Source organism: Artemia franciscana, chromosome 2, assembly GCF_032884065.1.
Source record: "Artemia franciscana chromosome 2, ASM3288406v1, whole genome shotgun sequence".
NCBI lineage: Eukaryota > Metazoa > Arthropoda > Branchiopoda > Anostraca > Artemiidae > Artemia > Artemia franciscana.
The window spans coordinates 11,941,317-11,961,333 of record NC_088864.1 but is presented as its reverse complement, the minus strand read 5'-3'; the positions used below and the strand labels follow the sequence as shown (position 1 = coordinate 11,961,333).

Here is a 20,017-nt window from a genome sequence, read left to right as displayed (position 1 = left end):
CTCAATTGCTTAAAAATTTTAAAAGACTTCATGGGGGCTATCAAAGCGTTGTTGAATCTAAGGGAATTGGAGCCAGGAACAGGAGCAAAGATAGTACAGCACATCAAAGTGTCGCAAACTTTCAGGAATCATTTACACCAACTAGTGATTGCCGAGCATGCTGGAAATGTGCTAAACTGCAGGAGCTGTGAAATGCAAGTGCATAATCGCACCAGATATGGCGAAACTTTGTGGCACGCGTTGTGTCCTAAATGTACACCGGGCTACGGAAAGTGGGTAATCCCTCGGCACGTATAAGGCATTGGAAAATAATTATGCATGAAAAGTAAATATTTGGAGACTCCTCTTCCTTGTCGTATTATATGGAATCAATTTAAAAAAATAGTTTTTCTTACGGAAGTAGAGAGTGAAGTTGAAAATTACAACGAAAAAAAATTTTGGCTTCGCAGATTACGCAAAATGTAACCTATCTACAAAACTAGCTTAAATAAGCTGATTCATGATATTTTCCAATATCTGTAGAATTCTAAAAATTTGCCATTTACTGAAAACTGAGGCTTGCTTATATTTTGTTTAGAGGATAGTAATTTATACTAAAATTTATCGATATAATGACAGGTGAAGGGCTACAGTGATATTTATCAATTAATCTTTTTATTTCTGCAGGCTATTTATGGTTTTTTTCCCCTTGAGAACAGCCTGTTTCTATCGGTTTTGTGTTTTCAGTAAAGCCATAGTTTTTTAGAATCTTAAAGGTACTGGAAGATATCACGATTATATTTACTTATATCTTCAGTATAAAAATTTTAAATATATAGACAGGTGATATAAATTAAGATTATCTTGGCTTCCATAAGAATGGCTAAATTTAAATGGCTAAAAAGGGGTCATTTTGTAAAGCGTACATCGGGTTACTCTTTAAAAAATACCACTTTTTGATATTCCTGAAAAAATCGAAAATTGGAGGGCACCTAGGCCCCCTCCCACGCTCATTTTCCCCTAAAGTCACCAGATCAGAATTCTGAGATACCCATTTTATTCACCATAGTCGAAAAACCTAATAACTGTGTCTTTGGGGACAACTTACTCCCCAACAGTATCCGTGGGAGGGGTTGAAGGTAAACACTTTGACCACTGTTTACATATAGTAATGGTTTTTGGGAAGTGTACAGACGTTTTCAGGGGGATTTTTTGGTTTGGAGGGGGGAGGAGTTGAGGGGGGTACGTGGGAGGATCTTTTCTTGGAGGAATTTGTCATGAGGGAAGAGAATTTCAATGAAATGGGTGCAGGATTTTCTAGCACTATTTAAAAAAACAATGAACAAATAAACATGAAAAGTTTTTTCAACTGAAAGTAAGGAGCAGCATTAAAACTTAAAACTAACAGAAATTAATACGCATATGAGGGGTTCACCTCCTCGTAATACCTCGTTCTTTACGCTAAAGTAATTTTAGTAATTTCAACTATTTATTCTACCGCCTTTGTGATTCAGGGGTCATTCTTAAGGAATTAGGACAAAATTTAAGCTTTATTGTAAAGAGCGAGGTATTGACGAGGGGGTTAACCCCCCCCCCCCCCATATACGTAATAAAAACATACGAATAAAGAAGTTTGTTACGTAAGTTAATTCGTAATATACGCATATTTTTTACTAATGAAAACGTTCGTAAAAAATTAGAAGTTCTAGTTGCCTTTTTAAGTAACCAAAAATTTGGATGCAACTAGGCCTCCTCCCCGCTCCCTTTTTCTCAAAATCTTCCGATTAAAACTATGAGAAAGCCATTTATCAAAAAAAAAAATTAATACGCAAATTTCATTTTAAATATTTAAGTGTGGAGAGCCAAAATCAAAACCTACATTAATTCAAAAACGTTCAGAAATCAAATATATAAAAAAACTTTTTTTTTTACTGAAAGTAAGGAGCGACATTAAAACTTAAAACGAACAGAAATTATTCCGTATATGAAAGGGGCTTTTCCTCCTCAACGCCCCGCTCTTTACACTAAAGTTTTTTACTGTTTTAAAAAGTAGAGTTAAGAGAAAGAGTCAAACTTTAGCGTAAAGAGCGGGGCGTTGAGGAGGAAAAGCCCCTTTCATATACGGAATAATTTCTGTTCGTTTTAAGTTTTAATATCGCTCCTTACTTTCAGTTAAAAAAAAATTATTTAATAAGGTTAAGGGCAATGGAGAAAAAGTCAAACAGATAGTCTGAGTGAGAGCCAAAGCTGGCATAAGCCTTTTTCAGAGTTGCATAAAAATGATGTCATTTCAGTCTGGGGTATCCATCCATTCTAGGGTAGAACTAGAGTTGATAGCCATGAAATAAGGGTAATTCAAATAGTTTATGTCGATAGGACTTGGTAATACACTTACGACTGCTCATGGCTTCCATCGTACGCGAACTGGGGAAAAGCACAGTGTTTCTGTTCTAGTGTAAACATTCTTGTAATCTAGGCCAAAATTACGATATTCGATATAAATATATATTTTGAAATTGATATATGCTCATACCAAAATGTGAATCTTCATTTATTCATATAACTGCAAAGTTGCACATTAACTATAAGGGGGATGCCAGTTCATTTTTTTTTTCGATAAGTGCAAGTGTACTTAACGCTTTAAAACATGGCTTGATCCCTTAAAATCAATTTTTCACTTCAAAAATGCTTAATGAACGTCAAAACTGCTAGTTATCTAAGCTTTATTGAATCGAAGAGAGTTAGACCCATGTCCCATCTGCCTGTGATGATTGGGCTTGCTGATGCACTGATGGTTGTTATTGAATTCCATCGTGGTGGAAGTACAGAAGAACTGAATGCTCATTCCCTGGTGTAAATATTTTTATAATCTAGGACAATTTTGTGATTGTTCAAAATGAACAGATTACGAGGATATAGGATACAAACAATTTTTCATGTACTGGATACAAACTAGTCCGTGAATTGTGGCACAAAATATGATTTGAACACATGTATATCTTAGAAATCTAAAAACAGTTTATGAAAATAAAATTGTCAAATCCTTTATTTGTGGTCGGAAAGCATTATTTTTATTTTCTTGAAGTAAAAATCGGAATATTGAACTCTGATGTTTTACGGCAAGGTGATTGCATATACGGCAAAAAAGGAAACGATACATTTATGTTCAATTTCATTTTGAATATTGAAAGTGTTTTCCTAATTCCGGATTGCAATTGGAGCACTTCTTTTACTTTTTTTTTTAAATTGAATAGTTTGAGGGCCCGAGGTAAAGCCCTGGGTCTCAAATTTTATTTTAGATATTCTTCTATAAATATTCTTTATATTTTAGATACATGAAGCCGAGTATCAAGATTCGACCCAATCAACTGCAAATGGAACATTCTACCTTGATCCGTCCCTTGGGAGGGACACTCTTTTTGCGCTCTATTTTTACAGTCGAGACAATCCACATGTCAAACAGCTATGGCTTACATCGCCAGATAAGGTGACACACGAGGGAAAATCAGAAGATTCTCTTGCAGCCTTGTATTTTACCCCACTGATATCAGTCGAAGCTGTAAGTGATCATTCAATATTTTGTTTAGTTAGCTATTAGTCTATCATTCTCCTTTTCTTATTTTTATTTCTGTTAAAAAAAAAATTAAAAAATGGGGCATTCCCTCTGTCCACGACTCCCTGTATTTCATCCCACTTGTGCTAGTTGAAACTGTTAGTTGGATTTTGTTTTATATCTCTCTTTATCTTTCAATCATTCTATTTTTTTATTTAAAAAAAAAACGAAACAAAATGGTAATAAAAAAAAGAAACATAAAATGGACGGCACGAATTCGATCTATTCGAATTGCTGGACTCAAAACCAAAAAAAAATAAAAAAATTCTTTGCAACTCAAATGCCGCCTGCTTAAAATGCCAATTTCCAGCTCAAATATCATCCACAAATCAGTAAGCTCTTGCTGTTTTGGAGTATGGTGCTTTAATGTTAGTTGAAGCTATAAAGTTGGATATCTACCCTGTTTTTTTTCCTTTGCGCGAAAAGTATTCCATCTACCATTCCCTTTAGATTGACTGCAGTCGTACTTGGGGGGGGGGTTGACATAATGGGGAATTGATTTCAAATCCACTGTGGAATCCAATGTATAAAACACGCATTTTCTGCTCATGCAATGGATAAAGAAAACTTTTAAAGGAGTTTTCTACAGTTGAAGCAATGGGAGACCTGATTCACTTTTTTATCAGTTAAAGTTTTAGGTCTGAATTTTCGTAATATATATTTACCTTCAATCTATCTTCAGCAGATTGCCTTTTCATCAGAGTGATAGGGAAAATAAAGAGGGGTTAAAAGAGTCGATTTTTTTAAGAGGGTAGATTAAACGTAAGCAAGTGTGAATTATTATTATGCTCTGCGTGTGAACTGTTCTTTTAGTGGCGTCAAATGAAGCTCGATCCTTTAGTTCCTTATTTACTTTTCCATCTGTTTTTGTTAATTTTTCTTTTTAATAAATAATAATAGAAAAAACTACAATCAACGAGAATACAAATAAGTTACCCTGTTTTAAAACTTTTCACTAAAAATATGGGGGCATTAGGCATCAGAATTGGGCGAAGCCAGTTTTCGATAATTTTGACTAAGCACAATGCTTTTCTTCTTGGCATATTTTTAGCATTTTTTTTCCATTGAGCATTATTTAAATTTTTTTATCCTTCTTCTAATGATTCTTCCCTTTTCAAAATTCACCCAATATTTCAAACCAACTGGGATCTTAAGTCAAGATTTTCCGTTAAAAAACACTGTCTAAAGAGCGATGAAACGCCCAATTTCCACCTCCTGGAGTACATGTCGGAGCGCCACGTTTGCTGCACATTTCCACCACGCGTGACACATTCCATTTAGCTTGCGCCTCATTGTGTGCGCGGTTTGTAAGTGTCGGTACCCCTTCGCAAGCAGTATCAGTTTTGGACAAAGTTCAGAAAACTAGGATGCAATTAGAGGGCGATAAGAGTGGAAATGGCCTTTCCTGGTTTTCAAATATTTGCAGAAACTTTTAGAAAAGGGTTAGTTTGCGGAAATTTTGGGTAAAACATGCTTTGCCCCTTCTCCCCTATGTTTTTATAGGAAGGTGTCCCTTGGAAAACAACTATTGGTAAAAAAAAAAATCGAATCTTTTATATATAAAATGCGCGTGCTGTTTAGTTCAAAACGAAAAAAATGGTCATTTTAATATGAAAATTTAAATAATCATAATGGTAGCAATAGCTGTAGTCTGGTAAAGAGCGAATCCCAGCCCATAGTAGCCTAAATTTAAAAATGATTTTTCTAAATGAACAGTTTTAAGGAAAACACTTCCCATGTAAAACTACTTAGGAAGTACTAGTTTTTATTCAAACACAACCGAAAAAGAATTTGGAATTATGAGAAGACATTTTTGAGAACTTCTAAAACAGTGCAATACCCCTAAAACGACGTCAAATCAAAAGGGGTTTGTCTTTTGAGAAAACCAGAAAATGATGACTGACAGCCCCCCGTTGAAACACCCTGAAAAATCACATTTCTACCCGGGTAACATTAATGGCAGAGCGACAGTGGTCGCCCCACAGTAAAGTGATGTTTTTGCCATTTTATGTCAAATTGCAGCAGTTTTAACCCAAAATGGACCTATGATACGAAATGCAAAGGCCATGATAAAGAATTTGACTTGTCATGGTCTAACACATTTAACAGCTGCTTTTATAGTTCCCATCTTGAAAACTAAGGAAATTCAAATTTCTGCCTGGGTTGTATAACTGCTGTGTCCTCCTTAAGGTTTTCTGAAGAACGTAAAAAGTGAACTTGAAACCTAAAACAAGGAAAATCGTTACTTCGCTGTCTCAACAGTATATATCTTGAAAACTAGCATAGATAAATTGACTGGTAGTATTCTCTTATGTTTGTATGACTCTGCAAAACTAGTGCTTTACTGAAAACACAAAACACACGCATAAAAAGTAAGAAAGTTATCTTAGGAGCCCAAAGTCATTACGGAGCCTATAGATCTGCAAGGCTCCCCGCAGCTTTTACCAACTATTCCATCGATCACCTTTAGTATACAGATGTGACTCATAAGAGAGAAGAGAGAGAAATAATTTATTAACAAAAATAACGCTTACAATATCTTTAAACGGTCATCGAGACAACACCATCGGGACAATCATCTTTCAACAGACATAATTCTAGTTATTTACTTGTATAAAACGGAGAATTTCAAATTAGGATGGGAATTCTGAAGTTATTTCTAAAGACATAATATTACCAAAGTGGCTTTCTAAAGACATAATATTACCAAAGTGGCTTTACTTCAGAGTCATCTACTAAAAGAACTATTTAATTTGGTATCTGTTTAAGAACCGAAGAACCGAAGAGGTAATTCTGTGAATTAAAATCATGCACAAATACCCTATTACTATACATTATTGTACCGTAAGAAAAGATCCTTAGCCGCTTTATGCTTTTACTGTACAAGAAACCTCATTTTTGCTTGTGTTTTCAGCGAAGTTCTGAGTTTTATTTAATCAGGAAGTTTGATTGCTCTAGTTTTATAGATATTTGCTGCACAGGCTGTGAAACAGTAATTTTTGCGAAACAGTAATAATTTTAGGAAATGTAAGTTTCACCTTCACTTTTTACTTTCATTAGAAAAACTTCGTTTACTTAAAATTCAAAATGAGTGTACAATGAATGCTAGAAATTTAAAAATACCACTGAATTGAAATGATAAATCTAAAACGAATTGAAGTTAAAAATTAAAACTTATAGTGAAGTCCTTTGCTTGTCATTCTTAGTGATAATGAATATTTAGTGCGAACATGAAAAGTGATCTTTCCTGAGTATTTATGTAGGAAATTAATTTGAATAACTTCAAAATTTGGCGAAAACTTCAAAATTATAAATAAAACACATTGAAATTTTCATAAACCTGAGACAAGTTTCTTGAAACATTGGCCTGGGCCTGGATTCTTTTAAATATCAGTCATTGTCGGTGAAAATAAAAAAAAATAATATAGTGTTTATCTATTGTTGCCGCTACTACTACCACCTCACTGCAATATCAATCCGCTTGAGGCCAACACAGCTGGATATGGTCATCTACCCCAATTTATTGAAAGCTTCACTCCTCATCTCCTCAAATGAAATTTAAATTTCCTTTAAATCCTTCCTCAAAACTTCCCCAATCCTCTATAAATCCTCCCCATTCGAGAAGACCTGCCTTTCGTTTGGCCCCAGATCAATAAACAATAAGCTCAATCTCTGGCAATCAGTCATTCGTCTTCTGTAGAATGTGCCCTAGCTCATCTTTTATAATAGCCCTAGATAGAATCAAACAGTTCGTGGTAACGAACTGTAGTAAGGAGCGATCCAGCTCAATAGTAACCAAAACTCTAAAAAATTGAATTTTGATATAAATAGCTACATCAAAAGAATCGCATTTTAATGCTGATTTTAAATATATAAGTTTCATCAAGTTTAGTCTTAGCCATCAAAAGTTACGAGCCTGAGAAAATTTGCCTTATTTAGGAAAATAGGGAGAAACACCCCCTAAAAGTCGTAGGATCTTAACGAAAATGACACCATCAGATTCAGCGTATCAGAGAACCCTACTGTAGAAGTTTCAAGCTCCTATCTACAAAAATGTGGAATTTTGCATTTTTTGCCAGAAGACAAATCACGGGTGCGTGTTTATTTGTTTGTTTTTTTGTTTTTTTGTTTTTTTTTTTTTTTTTTCCCAGGGGGCATCGTATCGACCAAGTGGTCCTAGAATGTCACAAGAGGGCTCATTCTAACGGAAATGAAAAGTTCTAGTGCCCTTTTTAAGTGACCAAAAAAATTGGAGGGCATCGAGGCCCCCTCCCACGCTCATTTTTTTCCCAAAGTCAACGGATCAAAATTTTGAGATAGCCATTTTGTTTGGCATAGTCGAAAATCTTAATAACTATGTTTTTGGGGATGACTTACTCCCCCACAGTCCCTGGGGGAGGGGTTGCAAGTTACAGACTTCAACCAGTGTTTACATATAATAATGGTTATTGGGAAGTGTACAGACGTTTTCAGGGGGATTTTTTTGGTTTTGGGGGTAGGGTTGAGGGAGGGGGCTATGTGGGAGGATCTTTCCTTGGAGAAATATGCCATGGTTGAAAAAAATTCAATGAAAAGGGCGCAGGATTTTCTAGCATTACTATAAAAAAAAACAATGAAAAAATAAACATGAAAACGTTTTTTCAAATGAAAGTAAGGAATAGCATTGAAATTTAAAACAAACAGAGATTATTACGCATATGAAGGGCTCTAAAAATACTTTTGCATAAAGAGCGAGGTATTTAGGAGGAGATAAATACCTCGCTCTTTATGCTAAAATATTTTTAGTGATTTCAACTATTTATTCAACGGCCTATTTGATTCAGGGGTCATTCTTAAAGAATTGGAACAAAACTTACGATTTAGTGTAAAGAGCGAGGTATTAACGAGGGTACAAACCCCCTCGTACACATAATAAAAATATAAGAATATAAAAGTTTGTTACGTAAGTTAATTCTTAAGTTACGTATATTTTTTACTAATAAAAACGTTCATTGAATATTAAAAGTTATAGTAGCCTTTTTAAGTAACCGAAAAATTGGAGGGCAGCTAGGCCTCCTTCCCCACCCCTTATTTCTCAAAATCGTCTGATCAAAACTAAGAGAAAGCCATTTAGCCAAAAAAAAATTAATATACTAATTTCATTTCAATAATTTATGTGCGGAGAGCCAAAATCAAACATGCATTAATTCAAAAACGTTCAGAAATTAAATAAAAAAAACTAGTTTTTTAACTGAAAGTAAGGAGCGACATTAAAACTTAAAACGAACAGAAATTACTCCGTATATGAAATGGGTTGTCCCCTCCGCAGTCCCACGCTCTTTACGCTAAAGTTTTAGTTGTTTTAAAAAGTAGAATTGTGGCAAAGAGTCAAACTTTAGCGTAAAGAGCGTGGGACTGCGGAGGGGACAACCCATTTCATATACGGAGTAATTTCTGTTCGTTTTAAGTTTTAATGTCGCTCCTTACTTTCAGTTAAAAAACTAGTTTTTTTTATTTAATAACTTATAGATACTGATAGATATAGATAACTTATAGATATATATATAGATAACTTATAGATACTGATTTAAAATTTTTGCTGTAGTGTATTCTAGGTTTTATCTGTTTTCTTCTTTCAGAATGGCTTATGGGAGTATAGCTTCAAACGAGAACCTCAAAGCCACCAATCTCATTTTGTCAAGGTAACCTCTCGTCTAAGAAATTCAAATCAAAAACATATTCAAGCCCGACTGATCACGTCGTGCAATGGAAAAGTAAATGCTACAAGGGAACCAGTTGTATTATATGCAGAGGTATGAGACTTTCGATTATTGATACATGTCCTCACTGTACGTAGATTTAGGATACTAAAATACATATTTGTGTTTATTATAAGAAAAGTAATACAACACTCAAACTCAAAGCTTAAGTTTCGAGTGGATTTTAAACATAATTGGTCATTGTTGAAAGAGAGATACGAGGAAATTACATGGCAAAATTAAAAAAAAAAACGAAAAAAAGATAAGAAATTAGTTACATCAAATATTGAATCATGAAATAAAAATTTGTTTATGCCCTTGCTGAAACTAAATAATTCATCAGAGCCAAGTCACAAAATATGTTATTTTTCAATAAATTAGTCACTCAAATTCTTTCCATATTTTATCTCGAAGCATGGTGCCTCAACAGAAAACATAAGTGCATTTATTTTGAAAATTATTTTCAGAATATTTTGTTGAAAAAAAATCATTTTAAATTTCTTTTGAGAATTATTTTATGTAGAGGCATGAGACTCCTAATCGTTGATACGTATCCTCACTGTACTTAGATTTTGGACACTAAGATATATATTTGTGTTTATTATAATAAAACTAATACAACAGTAAAAGCCAATGCTTAAGTTTCAACTTGGGTTAAATTTCAAAGATAAGTGATCATTATTTAAATAGACACGAGAAATTTTACACGGCAAAATTTGACAAAAAATAATAAGAAATTAGAAATATCAATCACTGAACCATGAAATAGAAAAATCGTTTAAATTCTTGCTAAAATTAAATATTTTAGAAAAGTTAAGCCAGAAAATAGATTACTTTTTAATAAATTAGGGATTCAAACCTTTTCCATATTTCACCTCGAATCATCATACCTCAACAGAAAACATGAGTGCTTATAAAAGCAACAGCACCTTTTTGAAATGACATGAAAACAGACAGGAGTAGGCTCAAGATACATGTTGTCATAAAATAATGTATCAGCAATTGTATCATATAATGATTGTATCAAGTATATATATATATAATAATTATTCAATATATGTAATAATTATTCAACATTTTTTCTCGTGAAATAAAACACGAAAATTATGGTTTAAGGCTGAAAATGTTCATGTTGGTAACAAATGAGTTAAGTTACAAAGAAACTAGTCTGTTACAAAGGTAAGTGACTTACCTTTGTTATCTCAGGAGTAGGGTCAAGATAATCTTGTCATAAAATAAACGAAAACAATTTGATTATCAGCAAAGTAGTTTTCTTTGTTGTGATTCTTTTAAGATTTTATTCAAAGCAACAATAAACAGAACGGAATTTTCTTAATTTTCCTTAAAGACAATATAACACAAACCCGTTTATCAAGAACCCTGACTTGCATTTATTTAGGCCTCATAAATTGGGGGGGGGTAGGGATGCGGCAAGGTATATTGTAGAAGTTTAGAAATACAGAATGAAAGAAATTTAATGTCAGATATCAGAAAAACTGGGGTGGGCAACTGCCTCCTCCTCGTCCCGGCCTAGAACCGCCACTGGCTGGGGGTAAGGACGAGGTGCAAGGTTTTTCAATCCCTGTCAATGGAAATCTTCCTCCATATCTATCTCGAGTATTCTAGCCTTTTAACACTTAAAAATACTGCACAAAACTAAAGAAATAAAACTATTAAAAATAGAAATAAAAATTACTAAAAGTAATTAAAAATACTGCACAAAACTAAGCACTGCACAAAACTACAGCTGGTCGAAAATTTTGACTGAAAATTCAAATTTTGCCTCAACCAGCAAAATTATTGTTTTATATTTGTGACCAAATTTGGCATATATCTGGTTTTTTTTCAGAGGGCTACATACAAGAGAGGGTACACTTTGAGACCGAAGGTCTTCTAGTATTTTCTCATGAAATCGATGATTTCTCAGCAATTCTTTTAAATCAACGTAGTGCAAACAGTCCGTTTCTGGGCAATTTTTAGACATAAAAAATTGGACATATTTTTATTAATATTTTAAAGCAAGTAACTAAATTTTCAATTCAAATTGTCGATGAAATTTCCTAGGAATTTCAAAAATTGATATCTTAGCTGATTCCTGATATTTTTATTCACCTTTTTTTCTTTTCTCTTTCTTTGTTAATATACCATCAATATCTAACAGCGTGAAATTTAATTAGTTTTACGTTTAAAGGATAGGGGTCATTCAAGAGTTTCTAGTCCTCTCTGTTTTCTAAAAGAAAAAGGCCAAAAAGAAGAACTCTTTATCTGGTCTTGGGTTGATATGGTGTTGCCAAACATAGTACCAGCTACTAAACTCTGGTCAAGCTGATTTTTAGTGCCAGTTAAAAAATTTTTTGTCTAAGACCTATATGGTCGTGGGGAAGGGAGGGCTCAGCTCAGTTTTACTAGTAGCTGCCCTTCCCCATTCCTCAGACACGGATTCAGCAAAAAAAATGTTCAGGTTGGACTTAGGAGGCTTGTATGGATTAAAGCAGAAAAGAAAATAAGTTCACTTTTGAAGAATCCGTAAACTTAAAAATCTACCGCAGGTTCGAGGTTATTGAATTACCTAATCTTCTTTAGAGCTCTATAAGATTTTACTTGATTTCTAACCTTTTGATTTTGACCTGTAATGGTATTCTATTGTCTATAAAATTGTAAAAGAAATAATAAAAGCTATTTCTAAGACAAAAGAACTTTGATCTTTTTTGAACTTTGATTTTTTTTTTTTCGGGAACCAGATATATTTTTTGGCCCTTCAGAACAGATATGCTTTTTTGAATGTGAAATAACGTATATATATTGTAGTGCCCGGTCCTTCACGAAGGCCCAGTATTAGCGCTGGTCCTTTCCTCAGTTCAATTGCCAGCTTTTGTGTTTCATTTAAAATACTTTTTCCTGGGTAGCTCGCTGCGTGCATACTTGTTTATGCTAGATAAATTTATAAAACTTGCTTGATTTTGAAAGTTTTAAACCTTCCCATTTATTTCGGGCTCTTTTTTATTAAAGGTTTTAAGCAATGGAATACCCGTGGAACAAGCACGAGTTCGAGTAATAGTTCGTTATAACGCTACCAAAATGGTCGAAGTTCAATTGTTTGACAGTGGTAATGGAGGTATGTTCATTGTCATTTATTTTCTTTTTTATGCGTCTCAAATAATTTTTTTAATGTTTTTCACTCAGTCTAGCAATAAATAACTTTTGCTATTTGATTTTTAATTTCTGAAATTCTTCTTTCTTTCCTGTTATATAATTGGAGTTCAGTATAAATATCTGCGACAATGAGCTGTATCAGAGCTACACTTTAGCTTACTTTAGAATCTATAAAAGTAGAGTTCACATAAATAAAACATATATAAAAGGTGTGTAAACTTAGGATTTATTCCCTGAATGGATTTTAATTGGCTATCCTTGGAAGAAAATGCATACATTTAAGTCTTTGAAGTTTAATGTGTCCCTCAATTCCAATCAAAATTTCTAAAAAAAATAATTACATAACTTTCAATTAAAAAAAACAGATAAAGGATAACTAACGAATGACTGCGAAAAAGAACAATATTTTTGCCCTCATCCATTGTTCATTATTTTCATCACGAGTATTCATCTTCTCTTCTCGTAATTCATAATAACCATCTAATTTCCTATCTACATGCTATTTTGTAGATTTTTCCTTCTATGTTAGTTTGAATAAATTACCTTCTTGATGCTACTCATTATATTAATTCCAAAATACGAAACCAAATCAGTAATTTTAGATTTTGTGCACATTCAAAACTTTATAAAGCACCTTTGCAACTTAAATAGTTTTTTATTTAATTTTTTAATTTGAAAACAAGATTAATAACTTGTTTATTTTCAGACCCTGATATTAAGCCCGGAGATGGAATATATTCTCGATACTTCTTGCCACCAGTCACTGGGCAAATGTATTATAGCCTTACCGTTGTTGTAGATGACAATGATGGAAAAGCATTTACCACGGATATCATTGATAGAAAAAAGAGTCCAGGTACTTGTTGTTTTTCTTTTCTTTTATTGTAGGGTATAACAATACGTGTTTCAGGCATTAATTACCCAAATTATCTGCTTTTGCTGATGTCACAAGTCGAATAAAAAAAAAACAACAAGTGTAATTATTTCATTATTCTGTAGGAATAGCTTTGTTATCTTATTGGCCAAGATTTATCCAGGAGTTACCGTTTTGTGAGAATAAAATTTATTCGTACCTAAGTTAATTTCCCGAAATTACGTCTGATGGTAGATTTTCTTTTTATCGAAAATTGTGAAATTAATTATTTATTTGCTATTATCTCAAGATAACCTATATATTTCTATACTATTTACGTTTAAAACTAATGAAGTCTAATTAGAATTCTGCAAAAAAAACACTAAAAGAGAGAGAAGGGGGATTTAGAGTGTAGCGGGTGGACTTAAAAAGCGATATGTTAAAATTTTGAATACTAGAAGTTTAAACCTAAAAATTTTGAACGATTTGCTTTCTTTGTAAACTTATCAGATTTTCGCTTAAATTTTCTTTTTTACTTTAGATGTTTTAGTCTTAGAAAGTATTTCAGAAGTTATTACCACGAATAAAAAAAGGAAAAAATAGAAGGAAAAGATTTGGGTGGAATTGCACTACCTTTTATTTTGGTAAATTTGAGAAGATCAACCTCCCCAATAAATGTTTACTTTCAGAGTAGTAAAATCAATCCTAATATGTTTTGGTAATTTTTTGGGCATTTTTAAAAAGAAGATTATCTAGAGCAGGAAATCAACTTCCCATCCAATAGATGTTCAGTTTCAGAGTGATAAATTCGATCCTTATATAATTTGGTAATTTTGTATATTTTACTAATCTTAAAAAGATGTTCATCTTCGGGCAGGCAACCGACTTCCCATATAATAAATGTTTAGTTTTAAGTAGTAAATTCAATCCCATTATACATATCCTAATGTAATCCACACTGCATCTTTTATGCTTCTTTAGTACCTATAGAAGGCAAAAAACACTAACAATACCAGAGAATAAAGAGCGTTATTTACGAACCGGTTAAAAAAGCCGGATGCTTTCTCTCTAATATTCGCAATCAGCAAAAAAATACCAGACCAATATTTTCAAGAAGACAAGAATTGGTTAGACTTGGTAAGCAAACCAAGGCTTCAGATGAAATGTGATTATGGCTAGTGGTTTTTAGCGCCAAATTCAAATCATTCCACTCGAGGACTTAAAACAACCTGAAAATTTCACTGTTTTCCTTATTTTGTAAGTCGTTGCCTTCATGAAAAAAAAAATCATTAATAAAAGCGAAAAAAATCGTAATTGAGGCCCCAACTAATGGCGATAATGGAAGTATGGCCCATTTTGAAATAGCTTGTTTTTTTTTTTCAGTTGAAGCTCAGGTAATTTTCACTAGTCAGTCTTATAAGCTATAAGACTGAATTTATTTTCCTCAAAATCTAGGAGAATAAAAGATAAGTAAATTTAGTTGCGAAAATAACCCAACAATCAAAGAAAACGATGATTCCCGAGAGAAAACAAGAAAACTAGATAGGTAAAGAAAAAACATTAATACAATACATCAAATAAAATTAACGAAAAATGAAAAATCCTCTGGCGTTTATTACGTCCTAGGAGAAAGGAAAAGGTTATAGATAGAAATTTTTTTTGTCAGATTTATTCAAAAATTATCAATTTAATCTGAAATACTTACAATGGTTCATAAATTTAGATATCTAGACTAGTTTGGAGGTGCTATAAAAAAATGGAACGCCAAGTAGGAATCTACAATATTTGAAACAACAAACGTGAAAGAGGGAAAAGAATACATAAGAAGGAAAACTAATATTTGTAAAATTTAACGACGGTCCATGAAGATGCTTACAGAAATTTGTTGATATAAACTATTACTTCTAACATGAGAAGTATATTCCTCTGTTTCCAGTTTTTCTTTTAATCTTCTGAGTTTACTTCCACATGCCACTATTCTTAATTTCAGTACTTACTACAAACACATGGGACTATAATCCTATATTTCAAATTTCTTTCTATCCTTCGTTCCTTCTTCCTTCTTTTGAATTTCCTTCTACATCTCTCCATTTTTAATTTCAGTAATTCCTACAAACTCATGGAACTATAATCTTCCGTTTCGAATTTCTTTTTTCCGTCTTCCTTCTTTTGAATTTACTTATACGTTTCTCCATTCCTACAAACACATGGGACTATATTCCTCCGTTTTGTTTTGTTTTTCGTTCCTTCTTCCTTCTTTTGAATTTCCTTCTACATTTCTCCATTCTTAGTTTCAGTAATTCCTGAAAACATGGGAGGCTATATCCCTGTGTTTCAAATTTTCTTCTTTCCTTCTTTCTTTTTTTAGTCTTGCTTCAAAATTTGTGCATTCTTACTTTAGTAATTCCTACAGGCATGAGACACTATAATCCTCCGTTTCGAATTTCCTTCTTTTTTCTTTCCTTCTTTCAAATTTCCATGTGTACTTATCTATTCTTAATTTCAGTAATTCCTACAAACATGAGAGACTATATTCCTCCGTTTCGACGTCTGTTGCCAGCCAGGTTGCTCACAGTAGCCCATGCACCAACGACAAAGGATTATCCACCAAGCAGAGTTACAGACCTCAAAGTAGTCAACAGTGATGGTATGGTAGAAATGCAATGGACATCTCCTGGAGGGGATCTTGATCATGGCGTTGGTAAGTACTTAGTATTTATTGCTTGAATCTTTTTTCTAGCATTAGAAAAAGCACATTCTCAAACTGACTGACACGCTGAAAAGAATTCTTGAAAAACATAAACTTAGTGTCAACTTTAAATATTCAAATAACAGAGCTTTTTCAACAGTGGCATGGATATAACCAGCCCCTTTCTGGGTAGTTGGGTTTATAGAATTCCCTGTTCTTGTGGCCGTTTTTAGATTGGAAGAACTCAGCAGCAACTAGGGGAGTAGCTATTAGAACATATGTCTTAAATAGACAAGGCCATGGGGCTACGCCAAAGGCCTGAGATTTTTTATTCCGCCTTGGCTCATTATTTGTACGATAGTCTGCACCATCTCGTCTTGTTTGGCAGAACCTCCATTATTGCCCCCGTTAAAGGTCTCATACAAGTTTTCAGGGAAGCAGTTGAGATAAAAAAGCACCTACACCTAAAGGTAGCTCTTAATAGAGACTCAGGGGAAACTTCTCTTAATCCCATTTATGGCAAAATTCTTAATTTTGATCGTTTTCACATAAATCCTCAAATTTTTGTTGCACAATCAAATAAAATATCTGATAATAATCTACCTGGAAAGCGATTAGCCTTTAATAGTGCTGTAGGTAAGATGAAATTGTGAAATGTCATTTAGACTTGTGTTTTTTATTCAGTTACCCTTTCACCGTTACTGGGAAAGGGTCATCATATTTTAGTTTTGTGTTTTGTTTTAAAGTTTGTTTTTTTTTCAGTCTATTCTGCACTGAGGACAGTCAAGTGGAGGTCTTGACCGAAATATTTGCATAATTTTAAATTTTTTCACTGGGTGTTTATTTTCCTCATTCTTCTTTTTTTGCGATTTTGTGTTTTGTTACTCAATAACAGGATATATTGGTGGTGACAATAAACAATACTATAGATGTTGGTGAAGCAACCATACCATGCGACTGATGTTTCATTTCTGTCTCTATTTTGTAGCTGAGTTAGTATATACCTGCTGTGCCAAGCTGCTTTTCTTGTGTGCATTTCATTTAAAATTTCCATGGGACGTACATAGTTTGATCTTAGGTTCGTAGTGGAGTACGAATAAAATTAACGATGTTTTTTTTCATATACTTAAAACTTAAAATTAAAAAATCTAAAATCCAGCAGGAATTATATTTTTAAGTCAGTTGTTGCCATACCTCCTTTATTCACTAAAGTAATGGAGTTGCAACTAAATATCATTGTTTTTTACATTCCTGCGCAACGAACAAATATTTGTGTTGGCTAAACTTACTTCTAGATATCTTACTTTAAGCTCTTTCAGTTGATTGTTTTTTCTTTTAAGACTAAGTTAAACTTTTTGACGAAATGACTGAGCATGAAGTGCAAAAAATTCATCGTCATCTAAAAAATGAATTTATTTAGAGAAAACATACTATTTGAATGTCAGCAGAAAAACTTGTAAGTTGAGGCCTTATCCTGGTATTGAAAATACCCTACTAATTCAAAAGGCGTTATGTAGTACTTTTTTTTAAAATAATATTTATTTGTTCTCAATACGATTATAGTTTCTGGGGTTGTTACACAATTCTACATTTCTTTTTCTCGAATAAACAAAAAGGTGAAATTGGGAGCCTATGATATCAATTTTTTTTTTCACGAGGCCCAACAGAACTCTAGTAGTTTTTTTTTGGGCGTTGCGATAAAAAAAAATCGAAAAGAAAGAAAAGGGACAGTCAATAACAACCGAAATTGAACTCAAATCGTTTTATTGTTCTTGCTGAAAACTTTGATGCAATACAAAAGAGCATGGGAAACTGGTAAAAAACGAACAACCAGCATTATCTAGCATTACCCAAAAAAATGATAAATATAATAGCAAAATACTTACTCTATTTTTGACTCTCACTTCTTACTTTTGCTTTGCATTAAGACGAGAATAAAATAGCCACTTTTGACGTGATAGCCACTTAGATCGTTGTTTTTGCTATCCCCTTCATTTATACTATTCTTTTGATTTCAGCTGACAAATTTGAGTTGCGATACACTGAAGACCCAACAGAACTTCTATCACCGGCTCATTTCAGTAATCTACCAACAATTGACTTATCACTAACACCAAAGCCAACAGGATCGGCTTCGACTGTAAAATTTGAATTTGATAAATATGATAAGCCATACTATTTGGCTCTCAGAGCTGTTGATTCACTTGGCCATAAGGGACCAGTATCCAATATAGTATCATTTGTAATCCGTTCTCCACCAACAACAGAAACTGTAATAACTACAGAACTTCCTCAGACAAGCAGAAGCATTGCAGATAATGTGCCAAACCTGTCTATTGCTGCTATTGCAGGAATTTCAGCCGGTGGACTCCTGGCTCTGATTTTGATCATTTTTGCTGCTTGCTGTGCTGTAAATAAATCTAAGAAGCAACGAAAAGAAGAAGAAATACGCCAAAGAACTTTGAACAGTATTTCTGTCTATTCGAGTGAAGAAATCAAGAAAACTGCTTTAAAAGAACAAGAGAAAGTTTTACATCCAGAGTATAAGAGCAATTCACAGCTTGGAAATCAGCCTGTTCATTGGTCAGCAAGTCAGCTCCTCCAAGAGCATGAAAAGCGACAGCCTTCTTACACACCATCAATAGCAAATAGCTACTCTTCTGAGGTGCCATATGGTTACCATCAACATGCTCCTTATAATCAGTACTACTCAGGAACTGTGTCGCTACCCTACACTGTCCAAGAGGAAAGGTATGGCACTTATGGTGGTGGCTCTAGTCCCCCTTCTGATAGCTATAATTCTGCTTCTTCTGATGGACCTATTATGCCACCCCCTTATGATAGCTCGGGTGAATTTCCTCCGTCTAAAATACCTCCTGCCACTTTTCCAAAACCGAGTGTAAACAACTATGATACTAGTTTTCAAGGTTCTTTTGCTTCTTTGACATGTGATCGTAAAGTTAGGAACATTACACAAGTGTGATTGGTTTGCAGATAAAGGAAAATTATCAGTGATCAAATGCGTTGTAGTTGTGAATCCACTCAAATTCTGGAATTACAGTTGTTTTAATTAGCTAAAAGTCCTTTTTTTTAATATATATTGTAATCGGAAACAATTCTTGGAACAATCAGTAATGTTTGTCATGATATCAATGGTTATTGAAAAATTTAAGGTTACTGAAACGTTTAAGTATGAGGTGAAATGTTCTTATTAACCCTAACAGGATCATTATTACATTATTTCTTTTTCCATTTCTTTATTATTCTGAATTTTACTGATAAAATACATATGACATTTACCCAAAAATGCCCAAAAATGACATTTACATTTTTGCCCAAAAATTAGATTTACATTTTTGCGCAAATATGACATAAAAATTTCCAAAAATGACGTTTACATTTTTGCCCAAAAATGGCATATACTTTTGCACTGACGCACCTCCATAAATTTTTCTCTCGTATTCTGAGTTAAAGATCAATTTTTAATGCGATAATGTAAATATAAGTTTTTAATTTCTATCAGTTGTTAAATCAGCGTTACCATTATTTTAATTGGTCAGTTTTAATATATTTGACTTGTAGTAAAAAAAGCAATGAAACATGGCATTACTGATTTGAATTGACTCATCTTTCTAGTAATTTTGAAATGTTACTTTTGTATTCTGACAAAATTCAGATATATATCTTGCTGTGGAAAGTATTATAAACGGGTTTGAATTCTACTGTTTTCAAAAATTAGTTTTAGCTGAATTTCATTATTAGCAATATCTTAATTGGGCTTCTAAAAGACTTAGTTTTTTAATTCTTGGAGTTATTTACGGACATTTGGTGCATTCCAAACATTCAAATTCTCATGAGCATATATGAAGATTGACTGATTCACTTTTAAAATTTTTTCTGCTATTTGACCTTCGATACTCAGAACGTTGTACATTAGCGTGTATATATATATAAATGTGAATATTACCTGTTTCCTAGATACACTTGTTATG

At 33.2% G+C, this 20,017-nt stretch overlaps 1 protein-coding gene across 1 annotated transcript in view; it reads left to right on the top strand.

Annotated features, from left to right (window-relative positions):
• Window positions 1–19,745, top strand: part of LOC136037291 (calcium-activated chloride channel regulator 4-like) — a gene marked incomplete in the record, with an annotated part of 34,473 nt that extends 14,728 nt beyond the window's left edge. The window contains 6 exon segments of the mRNA XM_065719932.1: window positions 3,311–3,538; window positions 9,211–9,384; window positions 12,340–12,445; window positions 13,190–13,339; window positions 15,843–16,037; window positions 18,044–19,745. Of these exon segments, the coding sequence (XP_065576004.1) occupies window positions 3,311–3,538; window positions 9,211–9,384; window positions 12,340–12,445; window positions 13,190–13,339; window positions 15,843–16,037; window positions 18,044–19,008 (1,818 nt within the window).
• Window positions 19,746–20,017: the final 272 nt, after the last annotated feature.